This window comes from Oreochromis aureus, linkage group 15, assembly GCF_013358895.1.
Source record: "Oreochromis aureus strain Israel breed Guangdong linkage group 15, ZZ_aureus, whole genome shotgun sequence".
Lineage (NCBI taxonomy): Eukaryota > Metazoa > Chordata > Actinopteri > Cichliformes > Cichlidae > Oreochromis > Oreochromis aureus.
Window position 1 is genome coordinate 40,967,736 of NC_052956.1, and position 13,587 is coordinate 40,981,322.

General features: G+C 41.6%; 1 protein-coding gene across 1 annotated transcript; it reads left to right on the forward strand.

The window, feature by feature from the left end:
- The first annotated feature begins 11,263 nt into the window (after positions 1 to 11,263).
- On the forward strand, positions 11,264 to 13,490 carry eef1b2 (eukaryotic translation elongation factor 1 beta 2). The gene is made up of 7 exons (XM_031735668.2): positions 11,264 to 11,428; positions 11,810 to 11,932; positions 12,006 to 12,138; positions 12,214 to 12,280; positions 12,455 to 12,580; positions 13,189 to 13,256; positions 13,384 to 13,490. Exons 1-7 carry the CDS (start codon positions 11,349 to 11,351, stop codon positions 13,468 to 13,470), a joined length of 684 nt encoding a protein of 227 aa, XP_031591528.1. The 5' UTR covers positions 11,264 to 11,348; the 3' UTR covers positions 13,471 to 13,490.
- The last annotated feature ends 97 nt before the right edge of the window (positions 13,491 to 13,587 follow it).

Consider the following 13,587-nt stretch of genomic DNA (forward strand, 5'->3'; position numbering starts at 1 on the left):
TTAACCTTCAGTTACTCTGTATATAGTTAGGTAGGAGTCAGACCATGTTTCTTTTTAGCTTAAAAACATTACACCCAGGTAACCTGCAGTGTTGAAAACTTGTTTTCCGACGATGTTTGCTACCCTACAATCCGTCCTGCTCTGTAGTAAAATCAGCGACATTTGACCGTCCTGTTGCTCCCGTTGAAATGTATACAGCCTATTTAAAATCTAAAACTTAAAATTGTCCATAGCCTACTGTTGTTACTACTGTCCTGTTTGTAATGGATACTAACTAGCTAACTGACTGGATGCCCATTAACCTTATAACTCCTGTTGTGTGTGTGTGTTTGTGTACAGAGAGACAGTTCATAATCAATATAAGGAAATCTTTTCAAGAAAAGGAGCCACATTCAGGTAAAAGTGTAAAATCAAATGATCAGTCAATAAAGGATTATGTTGGATCAGTGTTTCAATATTTATATCTTTTATTAGATGTTCATGTTGTTTGGTTATTTGCCTTTTGGTTGAAAGTACACTGAGAGAGGACTTTTTGTTAGTGATCTTCAGTGATGGGAATAACGGCGTTACAAGTAACGGCGTTACTTTTTTCAGTAACGAGTAATCTAACTAATTACTATTCCTATCGTTACAACACCGTTACAGTTACTAACAAGGAAACGCGGTCCGTTACTATTTTTCAACAAACAGACGGTTGAAACTGTTTTCAGCTTACCGCATCTTATATCAGCTTGGGCCTGTTCTTCGTACCTCGCTAAGTAAGTTAGCCGGATTTGAATGTTGACGATTTCGCGTGATCTTGGATCGTTCGGTTCTCCGAAGCTCATCTGGGACTTGCTGTCATAGCAACAGATCCGTAAGCGTAAACCTGCTCGGGAGCAGGTTTACTTTATGTAAACAGGATTAGATCGCGGCCTCTCAGGTATGTCCGCTGCAGTTATATGAAAGCAAGAGCGATATTTCGCCACTGTTTTACCATAAATAAATATTATCAATGTAACTAAAGATAATGTATTAAGAACAGGCCCCTGCACGGAAGTAGCTGTAAGTAATCTGGACGCTACAGCTTTAAGCAGCTGCGCGCTCCCGCGGACGGCAATCACGATCACTGTCTAGCACAACACCTGGGGTCCGTTCTTCGTACCTCGCTTACTACATCCAAGATCAAATGACACATCCAAGATCAAATCATCGCGCTAACCTTGAGCTCGCTAATCCGGTTCTCCGAACACACCTGTTGTTGACGATTAGTATAGCTGGATGAAGTAATGCGAGATCACTGGGTGGCTTAAAAGGGGCTACGCATCGATAGTAGAAACATTGATCGGCAACCCCGTGATTGGTCGGCGAAGATGTCGAAGGAGCGCGCTCAGTATTTTACGGCAGCAGACCAAGAACTCTTGATTGAGGGATATCTACGGTGGCCCTGAAGTGCAAACCACAAAAACAAATCACAAAACGCACAACAAATTGAAAAGCGCAAAAACAAATTGAAAAGCGCAAAAACAAATTGAAAAGCGCAAAAACAAATTCACTTAACGCAAAAACAAATTGAAAAGCGCAAAAACAAATCACAAAACGCACAACAAATTGAAAAGCGCAACAACAAATCACTTAACGCAAAAACAAATTGAAAAGCGCAAAACAAATTGAAAAGCGCAAAAACAAATTCACTTAACGCAAAAACAAATTGAAAAGCGCAAAAACAAATCACAAAACGCACAACAAATTGAAAAGCGCAAAACAAATTGCAAAGCGCAAAAACAAATTGAAAAGCGCAAAAAACAAATTCACTTAACGCAAAAACAAATTCACTTAACGCAAAAACAAATTGAAAAGCGCAAAACAAATCACTTAACAAAAAAAACAAATTGAAAAGCGCAAAAACAAATTCACTTAACGCATAAAAACAAATTGAAAAGCGCAAAAACAAATTGAAAAGCGCAAAAACAAAAACCAAACCGAAGAGGTAGGTACCAATGCTGCAACAACAGGCATCACTGATTGGATGATGGATCCGGTAGCCTTTTGAACCGGAAGTTGTTCTGTTCGGAAGTTTGGTGACTGCTCTACCAACTTTTTCCACAACTTGGACAAAACTTGTTGGCTGTATCCCAATTCAGGGTCTGCAGCCTTAAAGGCTGCATTTTAAGGCCGACACGCCACAGCGGGCGCATCAAGGCTGTCCCAATTCAAAGGCTGCTCGAAATGCGGCCCTCAAATTCGGCCTTCATTTCCCTGAATTTTAAGGCTGTGGCGGTGTAGACTTCGTGGCCCAACATATCCCACAATTTATAGCCAGCGCAGTCACTGTGGATAATTTTGCTGCAGACGGCAGAAGCGTAGCGTCGAAGAGTAAACTGTTAAACGTAAGTACTGAATATGATGTCACTTTTTATGTGCAAATGTTTAATAATGAGGAACACATTAAAACATTACTGTTGGCCACATGTCGGCAAAGTTATTTGCCATTAGCGATGTTTGTACTTTCAGCGTTTACTTTGTTTTAAAGCATTTAAAATATAATAATACAATAGTTGACCTTAATCTTACAGAGAATGTGATGATTTTATGGATAATTAAAGTCAGTCATATATCTACAAACACAACAAGCTGAAAGTCAGTGATGCTGCTCGGTTTGCAGTCCTGAATATCACGCCACAAGCAGGATTCACTGCACTGTTAATGTTAGCTATGTTATATTGCTAGCTATGTTATATTGCTGCCTCTGTTCGGTGGTGTCGAGCCAAACGGACTTTAACGTGTGTTTGAACGAGCTGACGGTTCACTCGTTAAGCTGAAAGAAAGATGCTTTAATCACAGGAGTCACACATGTGTCCACTGCACCATCTGGGAACTCTTCTTGTTTAGCACTTGTAATAACACAAACACTAAATCCTCCTTCTCTTGTGCTGTTTTGTAGCAGTGTATACACCTGAGACTGTCACCTGTCTGTCTGTCCTGCACTCTCTCTGTTTCTTTCTCTCTGATTGTGGAATAAAAGTATGAACATGTATTTATAAGTTACACTTGTGTTTGAATCCTGCAGCTTATCACACATTTGATTTCCATGTGTGACGACTGCAAGTGTCCAGAGTGAGGACAGACTGAGGGACCCACTGCTGCACATCATCTGTGAGGCTTTGCACCCTGATGATCCACCAGGACAAACTCAGCAGTGTGTGAGGAAGAGGAGGAGGAAGAGCCAGCAGCAGCTGACAGATGGAGAGAATAGACAGACTGTTCCCTGTTTGTGAAGGACTGCTAGGAAAGTTTAAAATAACTAATTGTCTGTCCTGAATCAGTCTTATTAGGTAATGTTCAGATAATTTTATCATCCCAGTGTTTTCAGTGTGGGAGAAAGTACTCAGGGCCTTCAAGTTACACACTATGAAAGGCAGCACCAAGTTTAATATTCAGAAACCTAAAGTATGTATCAGCAGCAGAATGGAGCTAAAAATAAATGTTTGTTTCAGTTCTATGAAGCTTTGAGTATTTTGGATTAGTAGTACTGCTGTGTTTGTTGCATCATATTGCTGTAATTGTTTATATGCTTTATATATTCTGAGGTAAGTTGATCTATAGTGTTACATCATATTCTATAAGGATGTTATGTGTTTGTATACTTTCTGCCCAGTTTGACCCATTTAGCAGAAGTCAGCCTGTTTAAGGCTCTGATATCTATTCTGTATGACTTAAAGCAGTTATGACATGGTCTGATTTTCTCACCCAATAAAGGGATATTTAATGTATCAGTCTACTCTTCATTCTATCAGACACAGTTATCACAGCTCGTACATTTTCTATTTACACATATATGTAAGCATTGAGCCAAATTTAGTAATGCCAACATATTACACGGACAATATTTGTCTCTTATATATAATACATCTACATATACACTGTCAAAGATACTTGAGTGTCTTTGAGTGAAGATTTAAGGTGATAGGACATATAAATAACTGCAACTTGAATCTTTACTGAAGCTCAGTATTAGACACAGAGTTCACTCACATGAATTTCACTCACATGTGCTGTACCAGTGTACCTGCACATGTGATGTGACAATAGAAGTGATTTGATTTGAGAGTTCAAACTCACTGCTGTAATAACTTATGATTAATATAATAACTATAATATTGGCCATATCATATTTACACTGACTTTAGTCTCATGAACAACATTAGCTAATTGTTATTTACTAGCTAATCTTAAATGACTGTTCAGTACAGATATGAAGGCCAGCAATCATATTTTACAGTCCTGTGGTCTCAGCCTCAGATACGTATTAAATCACACAAAGCTCGTGTAGAAACAAACACACGAACAAAATATGTTCTCCTTCATTTCCGTCAAAGCTGTATGAAACGTTTCCAGCGGTTGGTGTTATGGTTGCTAGGCAACCTGGGCAGCGCGACGGAGGCTAGACCGTCCCATTTCACAAGCCTCGCACTTCCGGCCTTAGCGGTCTTTGAGTACGCGGCCCTTGAGGATCGTTGAGGCTGCGTACTTAAAGGCTGCAGACCCTGAATTGGGATACAGCCGTTGACTGCTCTTTCTCATAACCACGTTCGGCAGAACAACTTCCGGTTCAAAAGGCTACCGGATCCATCATCCAATCAGTGATGCCTGTTGTTGCAGCATTGGTACCTACCTCTTCCGGTTTGGTTTTTGTTGTTGCGCTTTTCAATTTGTTTTTGCGCTTTTCAATTTGTTTTTGCGTTAAGTGATTTGTTGTTGCGCTTTTCAATTTGTTTTTGCGTTAAGTGATTTGTTTTTGCGCTTTTCAATTTGTTTTTGCGTTAAGTGAATTTGTTTTTGCGTTAAGTGAATTTGTTTTTGCGCTTTTCAATTTGTTTTTGCGCTTTTCAATTTGTTTTTGTGCTTTTCAATTTGTTGTGCGTTTTGTGATTTGTTTTTGCGCTTTTCAATTTGTTTTTGCGTTAAGTGATTTGTTGTTGCGCTTTTCAATTTGTTGTGCGTTTTGTGATTTGTTTTTGCGCTTTTCAATTTGTTTTTGCGTTAAGTGAATTTGTTTTTGCGCTTTTCAATTTGTTTTTGCGCTTTTCAATTTGTTGTGCGTTTTGTGATTTGTTTTTGTGGTTTGCACTTCAGGGCCACCGTAGATATCAGGAGTTTCAGAGTTTAATTAAAACGCAAGGGAACACTGCAAAGGCTGCAAAAGCAAGGAGAGAGGGCTGGCAGAAAGTTGCTGACAAATTAAACTCGTAAGTGATCCATGATATTACATTATATCATGTGATATTATATTATACCACATTATATTATATTACATCATATCCTCTTTCACATTAGAGCCACAACAGGACCCACTAGAACATGGGAACAAGTAAAAGTGAAATATAAGAATATTCTACAGAATGGTAATATTTATCACTTATATTGCTTTTAGTCTCTTGAAAAGACACCCTGCAATAAGACAGGTGGTGGTCCTGCACCCCCTCGTCACACCCCGGCTTTCTGTACCGTGACATTTATTGACATTGTGGGTTTTTTTGTGTGTACTTTTACATAACACTCCATCACTTTTACCTGTTCCCATGCAAGGGGTGACTGAAGCATGCACAGTAAGTTGGGAGATATATCTATCTATCTATCTATATAGATATATATATATAGATCTATCTATCTATCTATCTATCTATCTATCTATCTATCGAGAGAGAGAGAGAGAGAGAGAGAGAGAGAGTGTGTGTGTGTGTGTGTGTGTGTGTGTGTGTGTGTGTGGTAAGTAAATAACAAAAAAATCGATATCTCTCTATGAGCACACTGTCGCGCTGAGCTAAAGGATCCTGTCTATCCCGCAATATCCGCTGAATTCTGAAAACTCTCCTTATCAATCTTGCACCTTCCGCAATGGGTTGCTCGCGTACAAACGGACAGGACATGGCTGCGACAGACTTCCCAAATCCACCTTCGCTTTTATAGCCGTGGTCTCTCATCTTGATTACACGAAGTGTTTTACTATTACTACTCTAAAATATGAATTACATCTGAAATAATCAAATACATGAAATAGAATGATTAATAGTACATTTCCCTTTTTTTCGGAAATGACCTGTATGTATCTGTATGAAATCAATAAAAGAATCAAATACTGCATTATCTTTAGTTACACTGATAATATTTATTTATGGTAAAACAGTGGCGAAATATCGCTGTTGCTTTCGTATAAATGAAGCGGACATACCTGAGTGGCCGCGATCTAATCCTGTTTACATAAAGTAAGCCTGCTCCCGAGCAGGTTTACGCTTACGGATCTGTTGCTATGACAGCAAGTCCCGGATGAGCTTCGGAGAACCGAATGATCCAAGATCACGCGAAATCGTCAACAGTCAAATCCGGCTAACTTACTTAGCGAGGTACGAAGAACGGGCCCCTGGGCCCTGTTTCAGAAAGCCGGTTTAGTGCAAACTCTGAGTAAGTATACCCTGAGTTAACGAAAACTCTGGGTTTTCGGTTTCACAAAGCGAGTTTAGATTAATTCTGAGTGAGTTACTATGACGACACACTCCGTGAAGCTAACCTGCCCCCTAGCAGGTTTACTTCAACTAACCCTGAACTTCTCCGCCTCTTTGTCGGAAACCTGACTGTAGGAAGTGTCAGACATGGCGTGCCCCTTCCTTGAAGAGCCAGTAGATGTTGAAGGCCAAATTCTCCGCAGAGCTCTCCGCCGGGAGAGAGTGATTAGAGCGCGTTTGGACATTTTATCATGTCCTGATGATTTTCTGTGTGAACGTTACCGTTTTTCAGCACAATCGATAATTTATTTGAATAACATCCTCAGGCCTTATATTGCTCATGTGGCACATCGCGGACATTCTCTCAGTTCTGTACATATTATTTGTATTGCACTTCGTTTTTTTTGCAAACGGGAGCTTTTGTATAATATTGGTGACGCTGAGCACGTTTCCAAGGCTACCGTCTGTCGGGCAGTCAGGAATGTTACAGTTGCACTGAAACGTCTCCTGTACTCGTTTGTGGTGTTCCCCGGTCATAGACCCACAAGATTTATCAAAGAGGATTCCACAAAATTGCAGGTATCAGGATGAACAAAACTTAATTCATGATGTGGTGATACTTGAACTACTACTTAGATTTTACATTTATTTTCAGGGTTCCCAGGCGTGATTGGCTGTATAGATGGCACTCACATTCCATTCTGCTGCTTGAAGACTTCCATTTCAAAAAGCATTTTTTATTTTCTGATGATCAAACAGGTCTTGTACAGCTGCTTTACAGGGAGCTATTGAAACACAGAAAATAGCATTGACATTCATAGTACATGCCTACTTAGGTTGGTTGTAAATCAGTGCTGAACATCTTACTGAGGAAAGGTTTGTTGGAGAAGTGGCTGGACCCTCTTCCTCTACATTTTTTATATTTCATTTTTACTTGCTACCAGGAACGTTTGGGGCCTGTTGGGTTGCACCTGCGCTCACATCACATCACAAAATAAAATGTATAAAATAAAAAATAAAATGAAATATAATAAAATAACGTGTTAAATGGGTGGAAATCCCTAGATCAATGTTTAAATTAACACTCACGCATTGACTCTGTCGGCTATGTATTGCCATGCATGCTCCCTTTCTTTTGCAGCTGAGGCTGTGTTACTTTTTTTCCGCAAAATTTGCATGTTATCGGCATATGCTGCCATCAGAATTTCGGCCTCAAGCGCTGTAAAATACATTGGCCGCGCCTTCTTTCCCTCCGTCTCCATGGTGACTCGCTTAATCTGTGCTCCACTAATCAGGGCTTTATGCGCGTGCTTAACTTGGGGTTAAAGCAACTCCGCGTTGATTGAACTAATTGTTATCAGCCTTTCTGAAACCGAATATTCCGAGTTGGACAGTTCGGGGTTACTCAACCCTGAGTATCATTTTTAACTCTGAGTTTTCTAAACCGGCTTTCTGAAACAGGGCCCTGGAGCTCAGGGGGCAAAACAATCGAGTGCTGCTGTTTGACTGAGGAAGAATAAAGTAGTCGTGGTAAGTCAATCACGTGACCACTTAAAGACAAAGCAACAAGGTGATATATACCAGTTTTTAAATTGTGTCCATAGGCCACGTAAAACCAGAGTCGTGATAAACAAGATATACGGCGTTTTTTCCTCAATAGTTTCGCCACGTTAGCAAGCACTCTCTGCTTATGAGCAAAAAACAAAACAAAACAGGGGAAGTTTTAGGAGTGACGTCGAGAGAGAGAGAGAGAGAGAGAGAGCAGAAAAAGAGAGAGAGCGAGTTTTGAGATGTGAGATTTGTGACGTTTAGCGTGTTTGGAGTGTGTAGTTAATGTGTTGTCTTGTGTAGTTAGTGTGTAGTGTTGTGAATAGTTTTGTGTTGTGTGTCAGAACAATGAGGCGACTGCTGTCTCCAGGTAGAAACAGCAGTGATACACCTGCTGCTGTCAGACCTGCAGGTATCAGGCTGTGATGTTCTCCTTTATAGTGGACAGAAATTATTTTTTTTGGAGTGGCACAAATAATTTGTGTGGCATCTTATTGAAGAACAGCTGATTGTTCTGTAAATAGTTTGAAATGGTTGTTTAAAAAATCAAGGTAAATGGATGCAAATAAATTTGTTGTTTGCAAAACTTGTGCATAGGATTTTAAAATTGACATTAATATTTGCATTTGAAGTTATGAAATATGATTCATTAAACATGTTTGTGGTTGTTACAGTAAAAATGTAACTTTTTCTACTCTGATTTTATGGTTTTTGTCTGATTTTAGATCAATTCTGGTTATACAGTATGACAAAATGAGAACATAACTGTAAATTCAGGCACGCAAGGTTGTGCTAAAAAGAATGATACCAAACAAGGCAAAGTAAATAGTTTTTAAAGGTAAAATGTGGAGAGAAAATCAAGAGTAGTAAAAAAAATGGCCAATTATACCCTGGACCCCAGGGGTTAAACGTTTTTTTTTTTAAAGTAACGCATAATAGTTACTTTTCCAAGTAATTAATTACTTTTAGAATATTGTAACTCAGTTACTTTTTTGAAGAAGTAACTAGTAACTATAATTGAATTACTTTTTCAAAGTAACTTGCCCAACACTGGTGATCTTAATAGTATTTTTTTTTTCATATTAATGTAATCTTTTCATCTAATTGAATCCAATCTATTTGTGTATGATTGTCAGTCCAAAGAGGGAGAGAGGAAAGAGGGGAACATGAGGAGAAAGGTCAGGAAGAACCAGGTAAGAAAACAGACAGGGTACAGTGACAGGCAAAACAGAAACCGTTAAACTGACAAAGAGAAAAAACCTGATTTTACTCATACAATCTAGAAGTTACGTTCTCCCTATATTAAAGCTGCTATACAGAATCTGCAAAACAAACTGGGTTGAAACATTTTTGACCCTCTTTAACAACATTCCAACATAACATTATCATTGATTGGGGAGATTAAAATTAATGATATATTTTTATGTGGTTCAGCCACAACTCTACTAAAACCTCAGCCAGTAATAGGTAGGCTAACCTTTGGACCGTCCAGTTGTCTGTATGACTGCAGTACGTGCACCACATTTGCACACTGAATCAGAAAGTGCCAAACAGCCCTGGTGGAGTGAGGAGCTGTAACGAGAAGCAGAGTGCTCTGTTTATATTCTAAAAATGTTTTAAACTAGCTTGTTTCAAAGATTCTGTACTGCAGCTTTAAATGTTTTCCAAAAGTACACATACACTTACCTTATCAGTGTTTCTCAAACTTTTTACAGTGTGTACCATTGGGAAAATGTCGAGCTCTCCCAAGTACCACTATGAAAGTATGAAACTCATAAATCTTACAACACAAAATTAGTATTATTAAATTAGTAAAATTGGTATCTGCAGTAAAGATTTTTTCATACATTGTATACATTCTACCACAGGCAAAGTTGCCTCCATTTTTATATTTTTTTTATTAATATTTTGTAATACTTTATTTGTAATAACTTATTCTGTTTTGGGAGTATTTTTTATGTATCTGTATTATATTATACATACTCATTAAAAGTGAATCTCTGTCCAAAAAATGCACTCAGTTTACTTTTTACTCACTATGAGCATCATTCATTATTCTCCCCCAGTAATTAAGGTTAGAATATGTATTTTTTTTTATTCCAATCCATTCTTCTTTTGCAGCATTCAAATAACCTTTATCAGATTTGATGGTTTTGTTACAGACTTTTAAAAAAGTGTTTTGTTTTTCTTTCACAAATGTGGGGATTGAATTGTGTTAAAATGTACAAAACAATGATGTCATGATTTGTGATGAGAACCCAGGCACAGAGAGACTTGATGAATTTAAGAATCTTATGATTTAATAAAGAAATTTACAGACTTGCACAGAGATGGTAAAATTATGATGACTGATAACAGAGATGAAGACAACAGACGACGAGGACAGGGAGGAACAGGGGTTTAAATGCATCAAGGAGAGTGTCATAGAGAACTTGGGAGAACTGGAGACATTTAAGGATGCAGGGGATGACAGAGACAGGGAAGAAGTCTCATTGTGATGTGTAAAGTTTATTTTGCCTCGCTGGGCAGCTCTCTGGGTGCTCAGCACCCCCAAAGCTCAGATAGCAGCGTTCATCTTACTCTCCGTGGAGATCAGGCTGGGGATGATGGAGATGATGATATACATCATCAGTGACATCATCAGTGCCATCAGACAGCAGGATGACATTTTTGTAAGATGAAGGTCTGACTGTTGGGTGCGGGTGAAACTGTGGATGATGTGATACTGATGCTGATCCAGGACCAGCTGAGCTCAGGTACACGGTGAGATGCAGAAACACTGAAGCACCCCAACACCTGCAGGAGTTACTTTATCAGGTTACTGAGGAGGACTCAGACACAGCCATCATGAACCAGACTATCGATTATTCATGTCTGACTGATCTGACATCAGTCAGAGGAGCAGCTGAGCTGGATCGGTGCTGCTGCTGCTGATGGAGTAACCATAGATAGATACAGGTAATATTCACTTTATTTACACAGCTCCAAAGCCACGGTCTCCTCTAATGATTTACTAAATAAGGCTACAGAGCGTGCTGCCTCCTCATTGGTCGCTCCAGAACGTTTGTCACGTGTCCTGAGCTGGACTCGAACCCGCGCTCTCCGGCTCTTGTAAGCAGCTGTTTTTAAATAAAGTTGGGGACATCCTCCTCCTCCTCCTCCTCCCTCTTCTCCTCGGGGCGGAGCGGCAGCACTCCTCTGAGGAGGAGTCTGTCTCCTCCTATAAAGAGGATCCTCGCTCTGCGTCCTCCCTCTTCTTCTTCCTCCTCCGGCGGATCCTTGCGCGTGTCCTCGTGGTTCCTCTTCATCACCTTTATCATGGGTTTCGGTGACCTGAAGTCAGCCTCCGGCCTCAAAGTGCTCAACGACTTCCTGTCTGACCGCAGCTACATCGAAGGGTGAGTGCCGGGAGCCGCCGTAAAGCGGTGGAAACTGCGGCATAGCCGCCGCCATGTTGGGTCCATGCTGAGCAAACGGGCTAACGGTTAGCTGCGTTGATTCAAGCGCTAAAGAAGGGAAACAGGAAACGGGACGGTAATCTGGCGCGAGAAGTGCACCGGGTTTGGAAGGAGGGTAGGGGTAGGGTAGGAAGGGTCCGTGCCGCGACCGTTTTTATTCACTTCCGTTTGACGTGACAAGCTGTTAGCTTGTTAGTCTGTTAGCCGCATCCTGCTAACGGCTGCGCGCCGCGAGTCTGCGCAGTGTCCCACGTGGATGGAATGAAGTCTTGCACCTGCTCTTGGAGTACCCCTAGCCATGGTCATGTGTTCTCTCCTCAGGTACGTACCCTCCCAGGCTGACGTGGCGGTCTTCGAAGCTATTTCGGCTCCGCCCCCTGCTGACTTGTGCCACGCCCTCCGCTGGTACAACCACATCCGTTCCTACCAGAGCGAGAAGAGCAGGTGAGCGCTGCTGACATCGTGGGGTGAACAACGGTGTGCTCTGGCAGCAACTAAACCTCGCCTCCTGTTTCAGTTTACCAGGTGTGAAGAAGCCCCTGGGTCAGTACGGGCCCCCCGGAGTGGCTGACACCACCTCAGGCTCCGCCCCCACCACAGCCAAAGACGAGGACGATGATGACATCGACCTGTTCGGCTCAGATGAGGAGGTGAGGAGGTGGTGATGTCACCATGATGCTACAGCGTTGTCACTCTAACCTTTAACCCTGAGTTTTGTTTGACAGGAAGATGCTGAGGCGACCCGACTGAAGGAGGAGCGCCTCGCTGCCTACGCCGCCAAGAAGGCTAAAAGTAGGTCCGCCCCCCTCGCAACCAATGCGTCATACAGACTCTGTGATGATTAACCAATCACCATCTTTCGGCTGACGCCTGATGGATGCCTTTTCTGCCTGACGAGTCCCGCCCTCGCACGGCTCGTGGCTCGCTCCATTTCCACAGTAACTAACCCCCTCCCCTCTCCTGCAGAGCCCGCAGTCATCGCCAAGTCTTCAATTCTATTGGACGTGAAGCCATGGGACGACGAGACGGACATGGCGAAGCTCGAGGAGTGCGTACGCAGTATCCAGATGGACGGGCTGGTGTGGGGCCAGTGTGAGTACTACTGCAAATACTGCATACACTATTACACACACCACTGTGGGGTTCAAGTATTACACACAAGGTTGGAGTCAGTATCCGGATGGATGGGCTGGTGTGGGTACTGCAGAGTAATACTACTGGTAGCACTGCAGTAGCATTAAAGTAATCATTGTACCAGATGATGTGGTAGTAGTAGTGTCTAACACTCGCAGTAGTAGTGACGTACTGATCAGTACTCTGTCAGTTAAGTCATTGGTAACGCCGTGATCATTGACTATAGATGAGTACTGATGGATCAATGGAGCTGATCAGTTATTGGGTGACTCAGTATACCTGTGACACCTGAAGTATTGATTATAGATCAGTACAGGCTCATTTTGATGTTCTGATCTGTTTATTGATAATGGGTTATTGATCAGAGTGGGTGTGATTCCTGCAGACACTTGATTATTGATTTGTGTGTAGAGTATTGATCAGGCTCACTGATGATCTAACTCACCATCTTTCGGCTGATCACTGATCGACTCTTACTGATCTGAGAGCTTCTGATCACTGACCAATAACCCGATAGCTGCAGCTTGGAGTTACTGATCGCTAACTGTGATTGATCTGTCCTGCAGCCAAACTGGTTCCCGTGGGTTACGGCATCAAGAAGCTGCAGATCAACTGTGTGGTGGAGGATGACAAGGTGAGTGGCCTGTTATTGATTGCTGATTAGGTGCCTGTCAGGTTGATTAGATCACCTGTGACACTCCTGCAGCAGTAAATGCTGTTGTCTGTGTGTGAGCTCACCTCTGTGATGTCATCTGTCTCAGGTGGGCACCGACATCCTGGAGGAGAAGATCACGGAGTTCGAGGACTTTGTACAATCGATGGACGTCGCTGCATTCAATAAAATCTGAAATAAAAGCTCTGCACCACACACTGTGTTTGACTCACCTGTACATACACTTACACCTGTGGTTAAGGGGCCTGTAGCACTGAGTAGCTGGAGCTCAGAGCTGCTTTCAGGTAAACTC

What these genes read in the sequence shown, in the direction of transcription:
- eef1b2 (XM_031735668.2), top strand. Translation starts at nt 11,349, where the DNA reads ATGGGTTTCGGTGACCTGAAGTCAGCCTCCGGCCTCAAAGTGCTCAAC. An exon ending in TGTTCGGCTCAGATGAGGAG is followed by an intron (nt 12,139 to 12,213) that starts GTGAGGAGGTGG and finishes TTTGTTTGACAG; the next exon opens with GAAGATGCTGAGGCGACCCG. An exon ending in GTGTGGTGGAGGATGACAAG is followed by an intron (nt 13,257 to 13,383) that starts GTGAGTGGCCTG and finishes CATCTGTCTCAG; the next exon opens with GTGGGCACCGACATCCTGGA.